Consider the following 14,507-nt stretch of genomic DNA (forward strand, 5'->3'; position numbering starts at 1 on the left):
ACTCATTTTTCCTGGAAATTTGATCCCTTGGTTTTAATTAGGGTTATTATCTTTCACGACTGAAGAAGATCACTGCTCACCAAATAAAAGGCTTGTTGAAGGTGTAGCAGCCAACATAAGATGTATGCTGGTTAGAAAAGCATCCACACTCTCCACTCTGTGCAACATTAATTTACTGAGGCAAAAAGCTTTTGAACAGATTGCACAGATCTGAGCGTGCTGGTGCTTTTCACTTTATAACCGGAGGAAGAAAATTATTTGACAGCGAGTCTGACACCTTAAAATTCACATCTTCACCGTTTTCATTTCCATTTCATTTACACTTTGCAGCAGGAATATTATATATATTCATACCGGAGTGCAGTACTCGACCATGGGGTACTGCATCTTATGTCCCTTGGCGACGCGACCGGAGAAGAAGCAGCTTTGGCAAATGTCATAGTTGAAATGTTTCAGACTCCGATATCTGGGGAGGAGAGACAGAGAGAAGGGAGGAGGGAGGTCAAGAAAGAAAAGAAGACGACAAAAGGAGAAGGAGGGAAGAAAGGAAAGATGAAAAAGAAAAGGAGAGGCTCAATAAAAGAGGGAAATTTACGGCTCTGTTTTCTCCAGGGTAGGAGTAGTTAAAATTCTTTCAGCCCGGTACCTAAATGAGAAATTTATTCTCTGGCCCTGGGACTCTTCATTAAAATTTATCACCGCTCTTGTCATGAAGGGGCCCACCAACAACAGAGCAGACACACCTCCCTTTACGGGTCCCAACCTCTAGTTTAAAGGAAAAAAAAGCCTCCTGGGCTTCGGGAGTATTTTAAGGGTTGAGGTTACAAATATGACTGCAGTTCTGTCATTATAATCATATCATCAATCATTCATATGTGCAAAGCGGCCTGTTTTACTGCCCGGCTGCTGCTGCTGAATTAGATTAAGGCAACAAATAGGTTCACAAGCTTTTTCACAGCCGGAGCTCGACTCTGGTGACAGAAAGCGATCTCACTGATCAAACGTGTGAAGCTAATGTGTTTTTACTGGAATAATCACCCCAAACAAAAGGCTTTTTAGTCCTGTAAGTAATGTGCAAGCTGACAAAGGGCCTCACTCAAATACACTACTGTATTCTTAGCCTAAAGTGATCCAAGTCAGATTGATGAAAGCCATGAAATCACCAGACAAAATAATAAGTTTAACAGTGTCAGGAGTGGTATTAGGGGACCTGAAACAATTAGGAAATATTAATGCAGCTCCCAACACTGTGCCAAAACAACGCTACACTCTGACACATAAAACAAGGAACGATTGATGCGACTTTAGACACTAAAAAACAATGATAAAGTAATAGGTCCATGACTCATGGTGCCTGTAGACGGTATGATAACAATAATCTTGCAAGTTTATTTGATTTCACATGGTGTGTAATTGGTCTAAACAAGAGTCCACAGCCATGCTAGCAGCTCTGTGAGGCTATACTTCAACAAAGTGGTGGGAAAAATCACCTCTTAGATGCTTCACAATTCTCCCTGGAAAGATTATAAATCGATGCAGGAACAAGACTATTCTGCATGTTTTTCATGACTGAACTAAGTTGATGGTGAAATGTAATGTGAACATGTGCAATGTGTTTACGTTCTAGACCGGAGTAGTTTTGGTGAGGATGGCTGAGCGTGAGCAACCACAGATGGGCACAATCTGACCGGCACCTCCTGGGTTAAATCCAGCATATGGAAATATTTTGGCTTCTATGAAGTTGATGGGAAAAAAAACCTGGACGAGCGCCACACTGCTTGCAAGTTGTGTCCAACTAAACTAATTATAGTTAATTACAAATACAGTAGATTTTAAAAATAGCAAATAGTCACACAGTGTGGAAAAAATAAATCATGCAGAAATCAAAATAGCTCTATAAATCAAATTGAATAACGAAGTGCCAAGAGATTCCCACTCCTCAACTAACACGCTCATGTTAAGAAGGTATAATGTTTACATATTTCTTGAATGTGTAGCTCTGCAACGGAAATAGAAAAGAAAACGCAAGCAGAGACATGCCATAAACTTTCAGAATCCTTCCCTCTGAGTGTGGTTTGAAAATGTGGTAAAATAAAAAACAAGTTTTGGCCACAGAGCTGACATTTCTATACATGACAAACCTCAAAAGGAAGAGAGTTCTGTTTGTGTGAGTGGTTCTTGCATGGGACCCAGTAAGAGCAGAAAATGCTCCTTGGTAACGTATCAATTTGCCGAATTACCGATGCAGCTTTTTTAACAGATGCTGAGGCTTGTTGTTTCAAACAGCTGGTTCTAAAACACCTCACTGGGTGTCATGATCAATAGTAAAGCTTTGTGGAGCCGTCCAGGGAGCCGTCATCGCTCTTTTTTTCATTTGTTCCTGCGTGTGTGCAACACATGAAACGAAACTTCTCTTCTCCAGCAGTTTTAAATAAAGAAGAACACTACAGGGACATGAATGCGCACTCTGCTTTAAATATGAAAAGCTCCTCTGTATTATCCCTTCATAAAAAAGCAATGTCTTCTCTTTCTGGCAGATATTGGAAAAATGGTGACATATAACGATAAGTAAAATATATATGGTACAGACTAAACTTTGATATATTAAAACATTTTATCCTGAAGCCCAGAAGCCAGAGATTTCAGTGTGCAGTCGCTCTCATTTGGGTGTAATTGAAAATGAAATTAATTTGGTGTTTTATTGCCCTCTATGTAATGAGATGAAGAATATAAAACTCTACGGCAAAATGGCTTAAATTCTGCTCATTTCTTTTGATTAGACATTCAGATGTGCTGCTCTAAAAGGAAGATTACGTGTGGAACATTCACCAATAAAACCCAGACTAAAAACCAGGAATCATTTAAGGGACTTTTGCACCGTTTCCACCAACCTGAATCCTATGATGGGACACTCCTTGCAGATGTTACACTTGGCCTGGTGCTTGGCGGTTTCTGCGGCGGCAACGCGGTGCAGGACGGGCAACCACACCATGGACTGGGGCTCCAGACGCATCCAGTCCAGGAACATGGCTGCTTCCAGTTCAGGTTTGTTGTTGGCCTGGGGAAAAGATGAAGGTACAGTGAGCACGATGAGGAAAATAAAACAAAAAAAGTCACATTCCAGTTTTCTTCAAGTGAGGAGATGAAATCAGCTCTCTGTTTGAAGAAGTGTGTTTTTGTGTTTTACTGAGAATAAAACTCAAAAAATGGCTTCGGGTTTCACAGCAAGCCACAGAACTCCAGTAAATATTTAATGTGCTTTGATGTTTTTGGTTGAAAATGGTAAAAAAGTGACCTTGAAAGCTGTTTTGTGAAAAAAAAAAACTGCCAATTTTTTCTAAGACTGATTCAAGGACTTTCACTCAAAACAACACCCTGCCAACCTTCCTAAAACTTGTTGTCCAAAAATTAATAAAAACAGATCAATGAGCCTCACTGTTGCCGTGCCATGATCGCACGCTGTAGTTTATTTCGACTCAATCCCACAAACATTCTCCTGCTGCCACAAACGTGTATTAATCCACAGCTGAAAATAGTCCCCAACAAATGAGCTATTTCCTCCTGTTTGAGTAACGTTTGTTAAAAACTACAGTGACCAGCTGTTTTAGGAAATCACTGAGCCTTTTTTCATGTCTGTCCAACTCTCTGAATGTACAGACAGGAAAAAAATAACCAGACATAACATATTGGCTTCATCCATCACTTTCCCATCAGCAGGGACTCTGGGAACTCCAGGGTTTTGGAGTTTCCATGGAACTGACCCCTCCCCACGTCTCCTTCTTTCTGTCTCACACCCACAAGCACACTGACTCCTCAGAGGAAGCAGCTGGAACGAAGCTAAGCTATGTCTAGTTTAAGGGCTAGATGAGATTAGATCGTCTACCTGATGTGCATGCCTGAGGCTGTGCATGTGTGTATTGTCCATCAACATACTCAAAATCATCAGAACCTAAAAAAGACTGTTTGTTCAAGCCTCATAATGACCAAAAATGAGTGCAAAAGCCTTTTGACACGGCCCAATTTATACTTAATATGTATATTTTTACAGACTGCAAAGATTTCTTAATGTTTTTATTCCATCTAATGTGACTGAAAAAGGTCTGTGATGCTTCTAGGGAGAAATAATCAAAGAATCAGACAATTACCGCCTCAAAAACATGTCAAAAGCTTGATGTTGACAGCCCACATATATCAAGGTGTGTATTAGTGGCTCTGTCAATCAATGTGCATGTAAAATGTCTTCAATAAAATGAGAAACAAAAGCAGGTAGGCAGGAGGTGACACATACTGACTGTGATTCCCAGGGGACTGTGATTATCTCCAGAAATCACAATTTGACGCTCGGTACGCCTGTCAAGCTTTCTGTTATTGAACGTCACATCTGCATTTAACTATGATAACTGTGGCAGATTTAAAATTTGAAATTCCAAACAATAATAATAATGGAGTTATCTAATGATATGCTAACTCTTGGTCTTGGAGGTAAAAAAAAAATGTTGCCCTTTAAATGCTGGTATCTCTTTTGCCACAGCCCCATGTACACCACTTCAATATGTGTAGAAAACCAAAGCACTCCATGCTTAGTTGCGGTTGCTAATCTATAACTGAACAATTGCTGTTTGGAGGGGGGTTTTTAGCAAACGGTCAGTTTCCACAATATTCCCTTTGTCGAGTACATGACAATGGTGTTTACTTTCTGAATACATTTGAGGAGAAGTCTGAGCTAAATTCTGTGTCCAAAGTGGGGACTTTAAACATGAAAATGCTGGATCATCTTTTGGAGATCAGGGATAATCCAGTCAGACCGCAATTACTGGAAACCCCATGTGCGTGCTGGATTTGCTGCTTGTTTTGTGGCTCAAACATTTATGCTGTCTGCTCCCAAACATAAAGAAAACACAAAGGGAATGCTGATCTAGAGAGCTGGCGACTTTCCTTTGCTTTCCTTGGTTCTCTGTGCTGCTGTCACACACTTTATCATTTTAACGCTCATGTGCAAGAAGATACACGCTTCGTTTTGCTCTGGTGGTTTGTGAGATTTAGTTTTTTATTACTCGTCTATTCATAAAAATGCCCATGCTTCCATTCCAGCAACAACTCAACAGCTGTCAGAGATCATTTGTTTGATCCTCTGCAGGCTGTCATTCACTTACTTTTGCTATCCACACACACACACACACACACACACACACACACACACACACACACACACACACACTCACTCACTCTCTGGCCCTGTTTACTGGAGTCATTAATGCACTTGTTTTTATTATCCTTGGTTTTATCGATGTTTCGCCCTTTATTTTCTGCAAAGCTCTTAGTGACGATCCAGGTTCTTTCTATAAATAAACCCTGTTTAGCCTGATGTAAACAAACACTCGGACACTCGGCGGCCTTAATCTGGAGCGCCTGGAGGCATCAGTGCAAACACATGTGGACAATTTCAGCATTTGATGGCCCTGTTCTTATTATTTGTGAGTGCATTCATTATTATTAAGTCAGACCAGACTGCTAACTCAAAACAAAACACTTAGAGAGAAGTGTTTGTGTGTCTTGGAGCGACACGTACAAACTGGAAGCAGCTGCGGACTGAGGGCTCGATGTTGGAGCCGCCGAAGGAGGCGACCTCGCCGAGCTGTCGGGGGATCTGGATGGAGTCGTGCAGGAGGAGGCCCAGACGGCGCTGGTCACAGAAACCTGTCGCGCTGGCAACCTGTCTGAACAAGACTGCAGGAGGGAGGATTGGAGAAGGAGGAGAAGGACGGAGGACAGGACAGGAGGAGGATAGCGCAAAGAGAGAATGATGGATGGGGACGGACGGGGAGAAAATAGAGAGGCATGAGAAAAGACTCCTGAGGTTTCAGGCTCTATTTTCAAGTCGGAACAATGAGCAGCACAAGCAGCAAGAATTTTCATGACCTTGAAGTTGATGCTGCCTGTGTCTCTGGTAATTTTGTGGGAGGTTGAATCAAACAAGGCAGCACAAAGTGAGTATTATTAGTTAGTATGCTGCAACTAATGATTATTTTCAAGATCAATACAATAACTAGGGATGTATATAATGAATACTGGAAAAAGTTCTCAATACCATACGGGCTGTGATGATATCTAACATGATATTACATGGCTAATTGTGTAAGTGTTAATCTACAGTAAGCAGGTCATTGTTGCCAAATAAACTCACAGTACATTACCCTGCTTATTACACAGTTACTTACCAAAAAAAATCAATAATGTGATACAAAATATTAGTTTTAAAATGAAACCAGCAAACGTTTGACATTTTTTTCTTGAAAATCGAAACGACTGTTTATCAGAATTTGTTTCAATCGATTATTTGACTAATCACTGCAGCTCTAAATGCTTTAAATGAAAAACATTTTTAAATCAGCATGAGGAGAGCTTTCATATGGTCAGCTTGCATATATCTATAAATTAATGTGAGTGCCTCTTACTGGCTCACTGCGTGAAAAGTTTCTCCTTTGCTTCATTAAATCCCTGCAGTCACCTGAAGGCAGCAGCACACATGTTGATAAATCTGCAGCCTCTGATTGCGGCAGAGTGCAGTGCCATTATTATCATGCACAGCCGTCCACTGTGTTTACCTTCATTAAATCACATGCTAATGACATCAGATGGGTTGGTTATAACTCTATTCATGCAGGAGACGCTGGGTTAATGGGGACCATCAATTCTGTGCTTTATCCCCCTCTTTTCCCACTTTTTACCTGAAGTTTTATTCTTTAAACACATTACGGTGCAACAGCTGTTATTTCTTATCAACTACAATGTGATGTTCCCATTAATTAGGTAAGTAAAAAAAAGGACTGATGCTGTTACACAAAAAAACTATTTCTGTTTCTATTATTTATTATGTACTAATTAACTGTTAAAATCCCCAAACCATTTCTGCCATTGTGATAAAAAAAGAAGAAAGATCCTGGAAGTCATTATAATGAGATACTTTCTCAAAATAATGACTTCAGTTTAGTTTAGTAGGTTAGTGACTAGCTAAGATGGTTTAGTTTAGTTGAGCTACTATGTCAAAATAATGTGTTAATATATCATAATAATGACTTAGTGTCTTAAAATAATGACGAACGGAACAGTAAAGTCCCTAATTATTTTGGGATACACTATTTTCAGGAAGTTTCTGTTTCTGTGTGTGTGTGTGTGTGTGTGTGTTACTTACATCTGTATTTATCTTCCAGGTGAGCCTTGCAGAGTGAGATGATTCCAGTTTTGAATGACAGAGTTCGGATCTTTCCAGTGCGACCACTGCCAAGCAAATAAAAACATGTTAGACATGTTAAATCTCACTGACTTAATATTTCACATATTTCTTGTGTGTGCGCGTGTCTGTGTGTACAACACGCTCCACGTACGTGTCGTAGACGTTGAGCAGCCAGTTGAGGCACATGTCGACGCACAGTGGGACGTTGACCAGGTGCGAGTGGCTCTGCTCCAGCCGCTGGTACAGGCTGGTCAGACAGGTGACCAGCTGGGAGATGTCCAGCAGCTGCTCGTTCTGCTTCAGGCCGTGCTGGTCGAACACCTCGCACGCCATTGGCATGCTCAGCAGGTCCACTGTAGGCACAGGGATAGAGGACGGTGTTCAGTTAGTGCACACACACACACACAGCTAAAGCGGCAGTGTGTCCTGCGGCTGAGCTCACACCGTCCTTCAACTGGACTGACTGAGTTCAAACCCTCCGTGTTCAAAGTGTCCTTGAGCTCAGTGCTGCTGAAGGACGCTAGTGAGAGGACAACTTGACTCCAGGGATCAATAAAGTGACACATTATTCATCTTTATCATTCATTGAGTCCACTAGAGGACGGAAAGAGAGAGAGGAGGTGCGCTAACACTGAGAGACACGGTCAACATGTCAGCTGATGGGATGAGAACATTTGAATGTGCATCTCAGTGCATGAATTAATAGAATGAAAGCTGCAAACTGGGCTAAAAAAATTTAGATTTTCTTTTTTACAAGAGCCTGGGTTTGGATTCAGATTCTGTCTAGCAAGTTTTCTTTCTTGTGAATTTTCTGACTCATAAAACTGCAAATTTTCAGGACACCGGCTGTTTCTCGTTTCCTCTTCCAAGAACACACATTGGCGGACAGCGGGAGAGAGGCACACAGAATAGATATCGATGACTAAGGCTTTCGCTTTGAATTCGAAATTCAAACAGCCATTTGTACTTGAAACAAATGAATTTTTCAAAATTTTGAAATTCTCTGTGTATAATGCTGCGTTCATGTTATGTCATGCGGGATAAATGGCAGAATTTGAACAACATGAGGGCGTTCAAGAAGGTAAATTACATTGAACAACCATCCATATTTATTTGGCTTTCAGGCACTTCCTGCACTGGCTGTTTTGGCCTCCTGACTAAACATATCTTTAAAACTTTTTCACTGGAAATGAGGCTGATGAGAGCCATGAGACTGAACCACAACAGTGAAGCTGTGGTGCCCTAAAACCAAAACAATGAGCTGAAAGAGGCTGAGAGAACTGCAGAGTCAAGTGATAATTCTGTGTGTTTTTCACAAGCAACCCCCTTTCACCCACTATCATCATGTGATCCATTGGTTAATATAAATATATTGATGATTGAAGCTTTAAGGAGGATTATTTATAGATTATGCACTTGATTTTTTATAACTGTACCACGACTGTCATTATTTTTTCATCCACTCCCTTCTTTAACATCCAATTTTAATTTGTTCTTTTCTTATTTTAATGCATACTGTTTAAAGAAATATGGACTTTCAAGGTTTCTATGTCTTGCTTTAATGGCTAACATTTTATGGATTCTCTTGTTGTGTCCAAATTAAAAGAGAATTTTTAAACAGAGGATATTGATATTTATGTACCATTGTGGGATGCCAGAAAAGGAAATTAAAAAAGCCTTTTCAATAATTCAGGAGAATATCTTTGTGTGGTTTTTTCATTTATTTATCTAATTATGTTTTACTTATTCTTATGTCATGTCATTATGCAAAGCTGTAATGCATAACATGCTTTCACTGAGATTAGAATTAAAGCTCCAAGTAAATACATACATAAATTAATATTCAATAAGACAGAAAGAGGTGGAAAAATAATTAAAAGACTGACCTGGCAAAGGAAAAAAGGAAAGTAATAATAAGATGAAACAGATTGTAGTAACAGAAAGAAATAAACATCTACCAAGTCTACTGTTGGGAACAATGTGAACGAAGGGTTAAGGAAAAAAAAAGGCTGCGATGTTGCTGCCTTCACCTAGGTTAATCATTAAACTTGCTCGTTTTTATTTTTAGAAAACTTCAACATAAATAGCATTTTCGTGCCATACAATTTCAGCCGGCTATACGCCTTAAAACATATCACACACATAACAGCTCGTGGGCGGCTCACACTCTACAGATCCACCGGTGAGAGACGAGAAGGATGAGTAAACACACATATGGACACACACGCATGCACGCACACACAGACTGAGAGGGCACAGAGGCAAAGATGGTAGAAGAAGAGAGAAGAAAAGGAGGAGGAGGACGAGAGAAGGATACACAAAGGAGGAAGTGAAGAGGAGACGATGGAGAAGAAGAAGAACGATGCAGCAAATGAGGTGAATTAAAAAAGACTGGGAGATAGAGGAAAAGAAAGAACAATGGAGGAGTGTAGGAGGGCTGGAGCACAATGAGAGACGCACTCATGATGAGAAAGGAGAGTACTTGATGCAAAGAGACAAAAACCGTATGTGACACCTATACAGGAGAGGTATAACCATGTAAAGTATATATAGACAGAGAGCACTTACAGCAGAGAGCCTTCTGCAGGCGTCTCAGCTTCATGGCTGTTCGGTAGGCCGAGAATCGAACGTTGTTCAGGTCGGCTGAAGACAGAAAAACAGGAAGAAACTGAGTTAGATATGAAGACAAAGGACATTGGACTTGCTAATCTCTTATTTCAATGAATCGCACTGCACTGCTCTGTCTCAACCAAAGCTAACAGCCTCATAATTTCATCTTGATAGTCATTCAGTATTTGTCAGAGTGAGCAACTTACCCAGAGACTGGTAGAGCTCGGCCATCTTGGGATGGTCCCAGCATGTTGTCTGGGTCTGGTGGCTGGAAAAGGACAAGAGGACAGAGACAGAACGGTCAGATAATGAAACTTTTCCTAAATTTCTCGGCTTTCTGATTGTTTGAACATTTGAACCAAAGCTCTGCACACCTGAATGTGTGACAGGAGCGTTCGAGAAACTTCCACTTCCAATTTCCACACGGGTGCATTTGTTTGATTTTTGATAAGTTCTGTAAGATGTTACACATATTAAATAAGTGTTGTTTTAATGAGCTTCATTTTGTTTTAATACTTTTCAAAAAGACAAAAAGTGGGGACTTCCTGAAGAGAGACCATGGTAGGTGGACAGCAGACGTCGCTGTCTTACAGGTTCTTCTCATTCTTTACAGGTGACTTGCAGAGGAAATACAAATGCATGCATGTAGATAATGTTTTTCTTTAAAAAAAAATCTGTGCATATTCAGAAAAATGTGACAGATTTCAAAATAAAGCTGAAATGTTTGCTCCTTCTGCTCTACTACCTCAGCAAAGCAAGAGTTGTTGTTCTGTTTCTTTATGTACAGAAGAAGACGTGCAGGAGATCTAAACACTGGTTTTATATGATTGACATATAAAACCCTCCAGATACTAGGTTTTATGTACAACAGCAAGGTAAATATTAGAGAGATATGTCTTTCAAACCCAGCATAAGAGCTGCGTACTAATGCGGGTGTTTCTGCCTTCCTAAAAAACCAAAAGGAGATGGAAAAGTCCTTTTGGGTAACACTGAAATGAATCTCAGTCGCTGATGAATTAGATCAGCTTCCCCAAAATCCCACACTATGACACTAATCCTGTTGTTTGTATGTTTCTCCCTTCCATCTCATAATCTTGGAAAATAACAACCCACCGTGGCACAAAACCACAAAGACAGCCGTCCTCCCTGCATCACAGCGGCGGAGAAGTGCAATAGAGACAGAAAGAAAAGAGGCAGAGGGAGAAAGAGAGATAGATGGTTGCTGTGTCATTCTCCCCTCACACATTAGCTCCTCGTGACTGCTGCTCGCCACTCACAGGAGACTCGGCTGTGTATTGTGTGCGTGTTGGAGACACAGTGTGTGATTTACGGCTTCGGAGCTGCGCAGAGGGATGTGTATTTTCTCATGCACCAGAATAGTCATGAAAATGACGATATTTAAAGAAACTGTCTTGTGCGAGGTCTTGAACCCCGTCCTATTATTCAAGCTACTACTGAATTTTGTCCCGTGTCAGTCGTGTATTGTGTATCTGTCTACTCACGGGTCAGACCTAATTAACCAAGTTGACTTCCTTGTGACCCGTCACACTTGGTGAAATAAAACACTTCTGATAGCAATTTGAGTTTTTAAAACGACGCACGGAACAATGAGGTTGTCAGTGGAAATGAGAAGAATCCAGAGGATGACACCTACGAGAAATGGACAAAAATAAATTGGCTTTATTGGAATATGGCTGGATAAACTTCCTACAGGGGCCCCAGGCAAAAACGAGCAGCTTGGCCCTCATTAAACCCCCCCACCACCACCACCACTCTTCCCACTCTTTATGCATTGTGTTCACTTTTTCTATGCTGGAATATTTCCCAGCTCCAGATGTGCTATGTCATAATTTGATTAAACTTTCATTTAGAACATATGAAACATACAAAGAAACTAAATAATGCAGGTCTTGACACTGGTACATCCCAAAGATCAAGGCTGTACATGCATCCTCAATGTAGAGGCCGCAGATATTCCCTAAATGGAAAAGAAGTAGAGTCCATGTCATGCACAACACTTCCTGCCAACAATCTCACACTTTGTGACGTTTAATAGATGCAATAATTGGCACTACACCTGAAAAATGATCGATGATAAACGTGTATCCAAAATCTTAATTTACTGCTCACCATAAAGTATTAAGTTATATTATATAGGGAGTAGTTAATGAGTGTATGAGGGAGTGATTTGGACACGGCTATGGCGCTAAGAGCTCGCTGTCACTAGCAGGACAGCAAGTTCACACGGTTTATTCAAGAGACGCGTTTGAACCATTAACTCCTGTCTCATTATAACCTCTTTTGTGGAGCAGTTCATACTCCGACAGAGGAAGGTTAAATTAAAGTAGTTGGTGACACGCGGCTAATAAGCTACAATCGCCATTTTAGCCTCGCTGTTCCCATAAAGGTCAGCACTGTCAAGACTGTTTGTCATCTGTCAACCGTGAGAAATCACATGTCTAACTTGACAGAAGTTTTGCCTTTATTTCTTTGTATAGAAGCAGAGAAAGGATCTAAAAAGTTAAATTTTTATATACACATATATAAAAAATATATACTTTTGATTGATATCACATGGAGCACATAAAAAAACACGCGATATCTGTTTTATCAAATGAAGCCTTCATTTATAGAAGCTGTTTAAATAAGGTGACACATCCCTGCTGTGTATTTGTTGCTTTATTACCTTAAATATGGTGTCAGTATTCGCTGCAGTTGTACAACAGCCAACTCTCTCCATATGTCCTCCCAAACATTTCCTGTTAAATCCCAGCCGAGTGTCATGATCTGAGCTCTAATTTGCATTTCATGGCATCTTTAAACACCCACTTTGAACTGAAACGCCATCTAGAAAACATTAAAACTCTACTTATACTAAACGGCAGAAAAAACTAATTATGCTACTGTAAAGCAAAGAGCTGATTTTCCTGCTCATTAGCTCCACTTAGCTGCTGTTGTAATAATTATTGTACTAACATGATAAGAAAATCTGGACGGCTAATTCCAGCCGCATTAATAACAAAGTGCATCCATTTTAGCAAAGAAAAATAAATGTCAGAGATAAATAAATATGACTGGAGTGGTGTCAGAGAGACGCTACTGTAAATGTGATGGTAATGTGCCAGCTGCCTGTTTACATAAAGCTAATGGAAGCCACATGTCTTACCAGCGAGGCAATTAAGTTTTTTTGTTCGGAGCACATCAAATATTTGAAAAGTCCTTCACAGGAGACGGAGAACAGAACAGTGGAATCTCAAGAAATGGCTTCTAGTGCCTTCCACTTCGTGTCAGATGGTTAATAAATAGACATTTGGCTCACTGCGATCCTGGGAATGAAAGTGGCTTCTGATTTAAGAGTATGTGTCAATCTGGGTGTCTGTGAAGCTTTCGTCATTTAGTTAAATATAGGACAGTTAAATGGCTATTCAGTGCCAGTTAGAATAAAATACTGGAGCCAGTTTGTGGATGATATGAAGCAGGGCTGCATCTAGTGATGATTTTCATTTTTGATTACTCTCTTGATCACTTTCTTGATTAATCTATTAATTGTTCGGTCCATAATTGTGAAAGTCTTGATCACTATTTCTTAAAGCCCAAGCTGACATCCTCAAATGTCTTGTTTTGTCAAAAAACAAAAATATATTCAGTTTACTGTCGTAGAGGACTAAGGTAACCAGAAAATAGCAAGCAAGTTTCATTATTTTTATGTTGTCTTACTGTTTATTTTGCAGGTTGAACTTGTTGTGGGACGAATGTTGTAATATCGAGGGACAGTTAAGATAAACTGTGTGCTCTGTCGAGGCCAGTTAAGTAACCACAGGTTGTAGGTTGATAGAGGACATGAAAGCCCCCTGTCCTGTGTGATCTGTGTGCGTCTGCTGCTGCAGTATGTAAATGTACCGATAGAAATGCCCTGTGCTACACTGACAACTATGCTTACATTTATATACTTAAGGTTTTCTGCCAAATAAATGCTGTTGAAATGTCTCATCCAGTCCTTGTCATTTTTCCTTTCATGAGATGTGCTCCCTGACATTGCCAATCGAGTGCAAAGAGACAGAATCATATTTTTGAGTAGAGTCTCCCCAATTATTTTTGTAATACCGTGATATAATACTGTCACTATAAAAAAGAAAAAGAGACATAGTGACATAAATTCCAAGTTATCTCACCCAGCCCTAGTTAGGAGTAAAAACCAAACACGGATTCCCATTTCTTCAGTAAAGGTGTCAGTCAAGGTGCCTGTGATGCTTTCATCATTAACTTAAATATATGACAGTTACAGACTATTCAGTGACAGGCAGAACAAAATTTTGGTGCCATTTTGTCGCTGATACGAAGATGAAAATGAGAAAAGAGCTGGAGCTGGAAAAAAGACTTAAGATATTCTTAGATCCTGAAAACCAAAGTCTTATTCAAGCACTTTTCAACAGTTTTAAAGACGCGTTTTCAAGATTTTCCAGCACCTCACAGCTGTGCTAAATGACATACTTATATACATATACTCAAAATAATCACTTCACTTACATTGCAATTAATCAGATGCTATAAACTAATGAACTTTTTTTGTTTTGTAATAGAATTCAACAATATTCTACTTGTTTCGTCAGGTAGCAAATTATTATGAAAGTAATGTAATCTCAAACAATTTGTCCAAAAATCC

At 39.9% G+C, this 14,507-nt stretch overlaps 1 protein-coding gene across 8 annotated transcripts in view; it reads right to left on the reverse strand.

Annotated features, from left to right (window-relative positions):
- Positions 1-14,507, reverse strand: part of dmd (dystrophin) — a 331,517-nt gene that overhangs the window by 23,576 nt on the left and 293,434 nt on the right. For all 8 annotated transcript variants that reach the window (XM_084713783.1, XM_084713788.1, XM_084713787.1 and 5 more), the window contains 7 exons: positions 10,051-10,112; positions 9,803-9,877; positions 7,386-7,587; positions 7,193-7,278; positions 5,570-5,727; positions 2,892-3,058; positions 355-466 (listed from right to left, as the gene is read on the reverse strand). In XM_084713783.1, the coding sequence (XP_084569909.1) occupies positions 355-466; positions 2,892-3,058; positions 5,570-5,727; positions 7,193-7,278; positions 7,386-7,587; positions 9,803-9,877; positions 10,051-10,112 (862 nt within the window). The remainder of the gene's footprint in view (positions 1-354; positions 467-2,891; positions 3,059-5,569; positions 5,728-7,192; positions 7,279-7,385; positions 7,588-9,802; positions 9,878-10,050; positions 10,113-14,507) is intronic.

The sequence above is a fragment of the Lutjanus erythropterus genome, chromosome 24 (assembly GCF_056507025.1).
Source record: "Lutjanus erythropterus isolate fLutEry1 chromosome 24, fLutEry1.hap2, whole genome shotgun sequence".
Lineage (NCBI taxonomy): Eukaryota > Metazoa > Chordata > Actinopteri > Lutjaniformes > Lutjanidae > Lutjanus > Lutjanus erythropterus.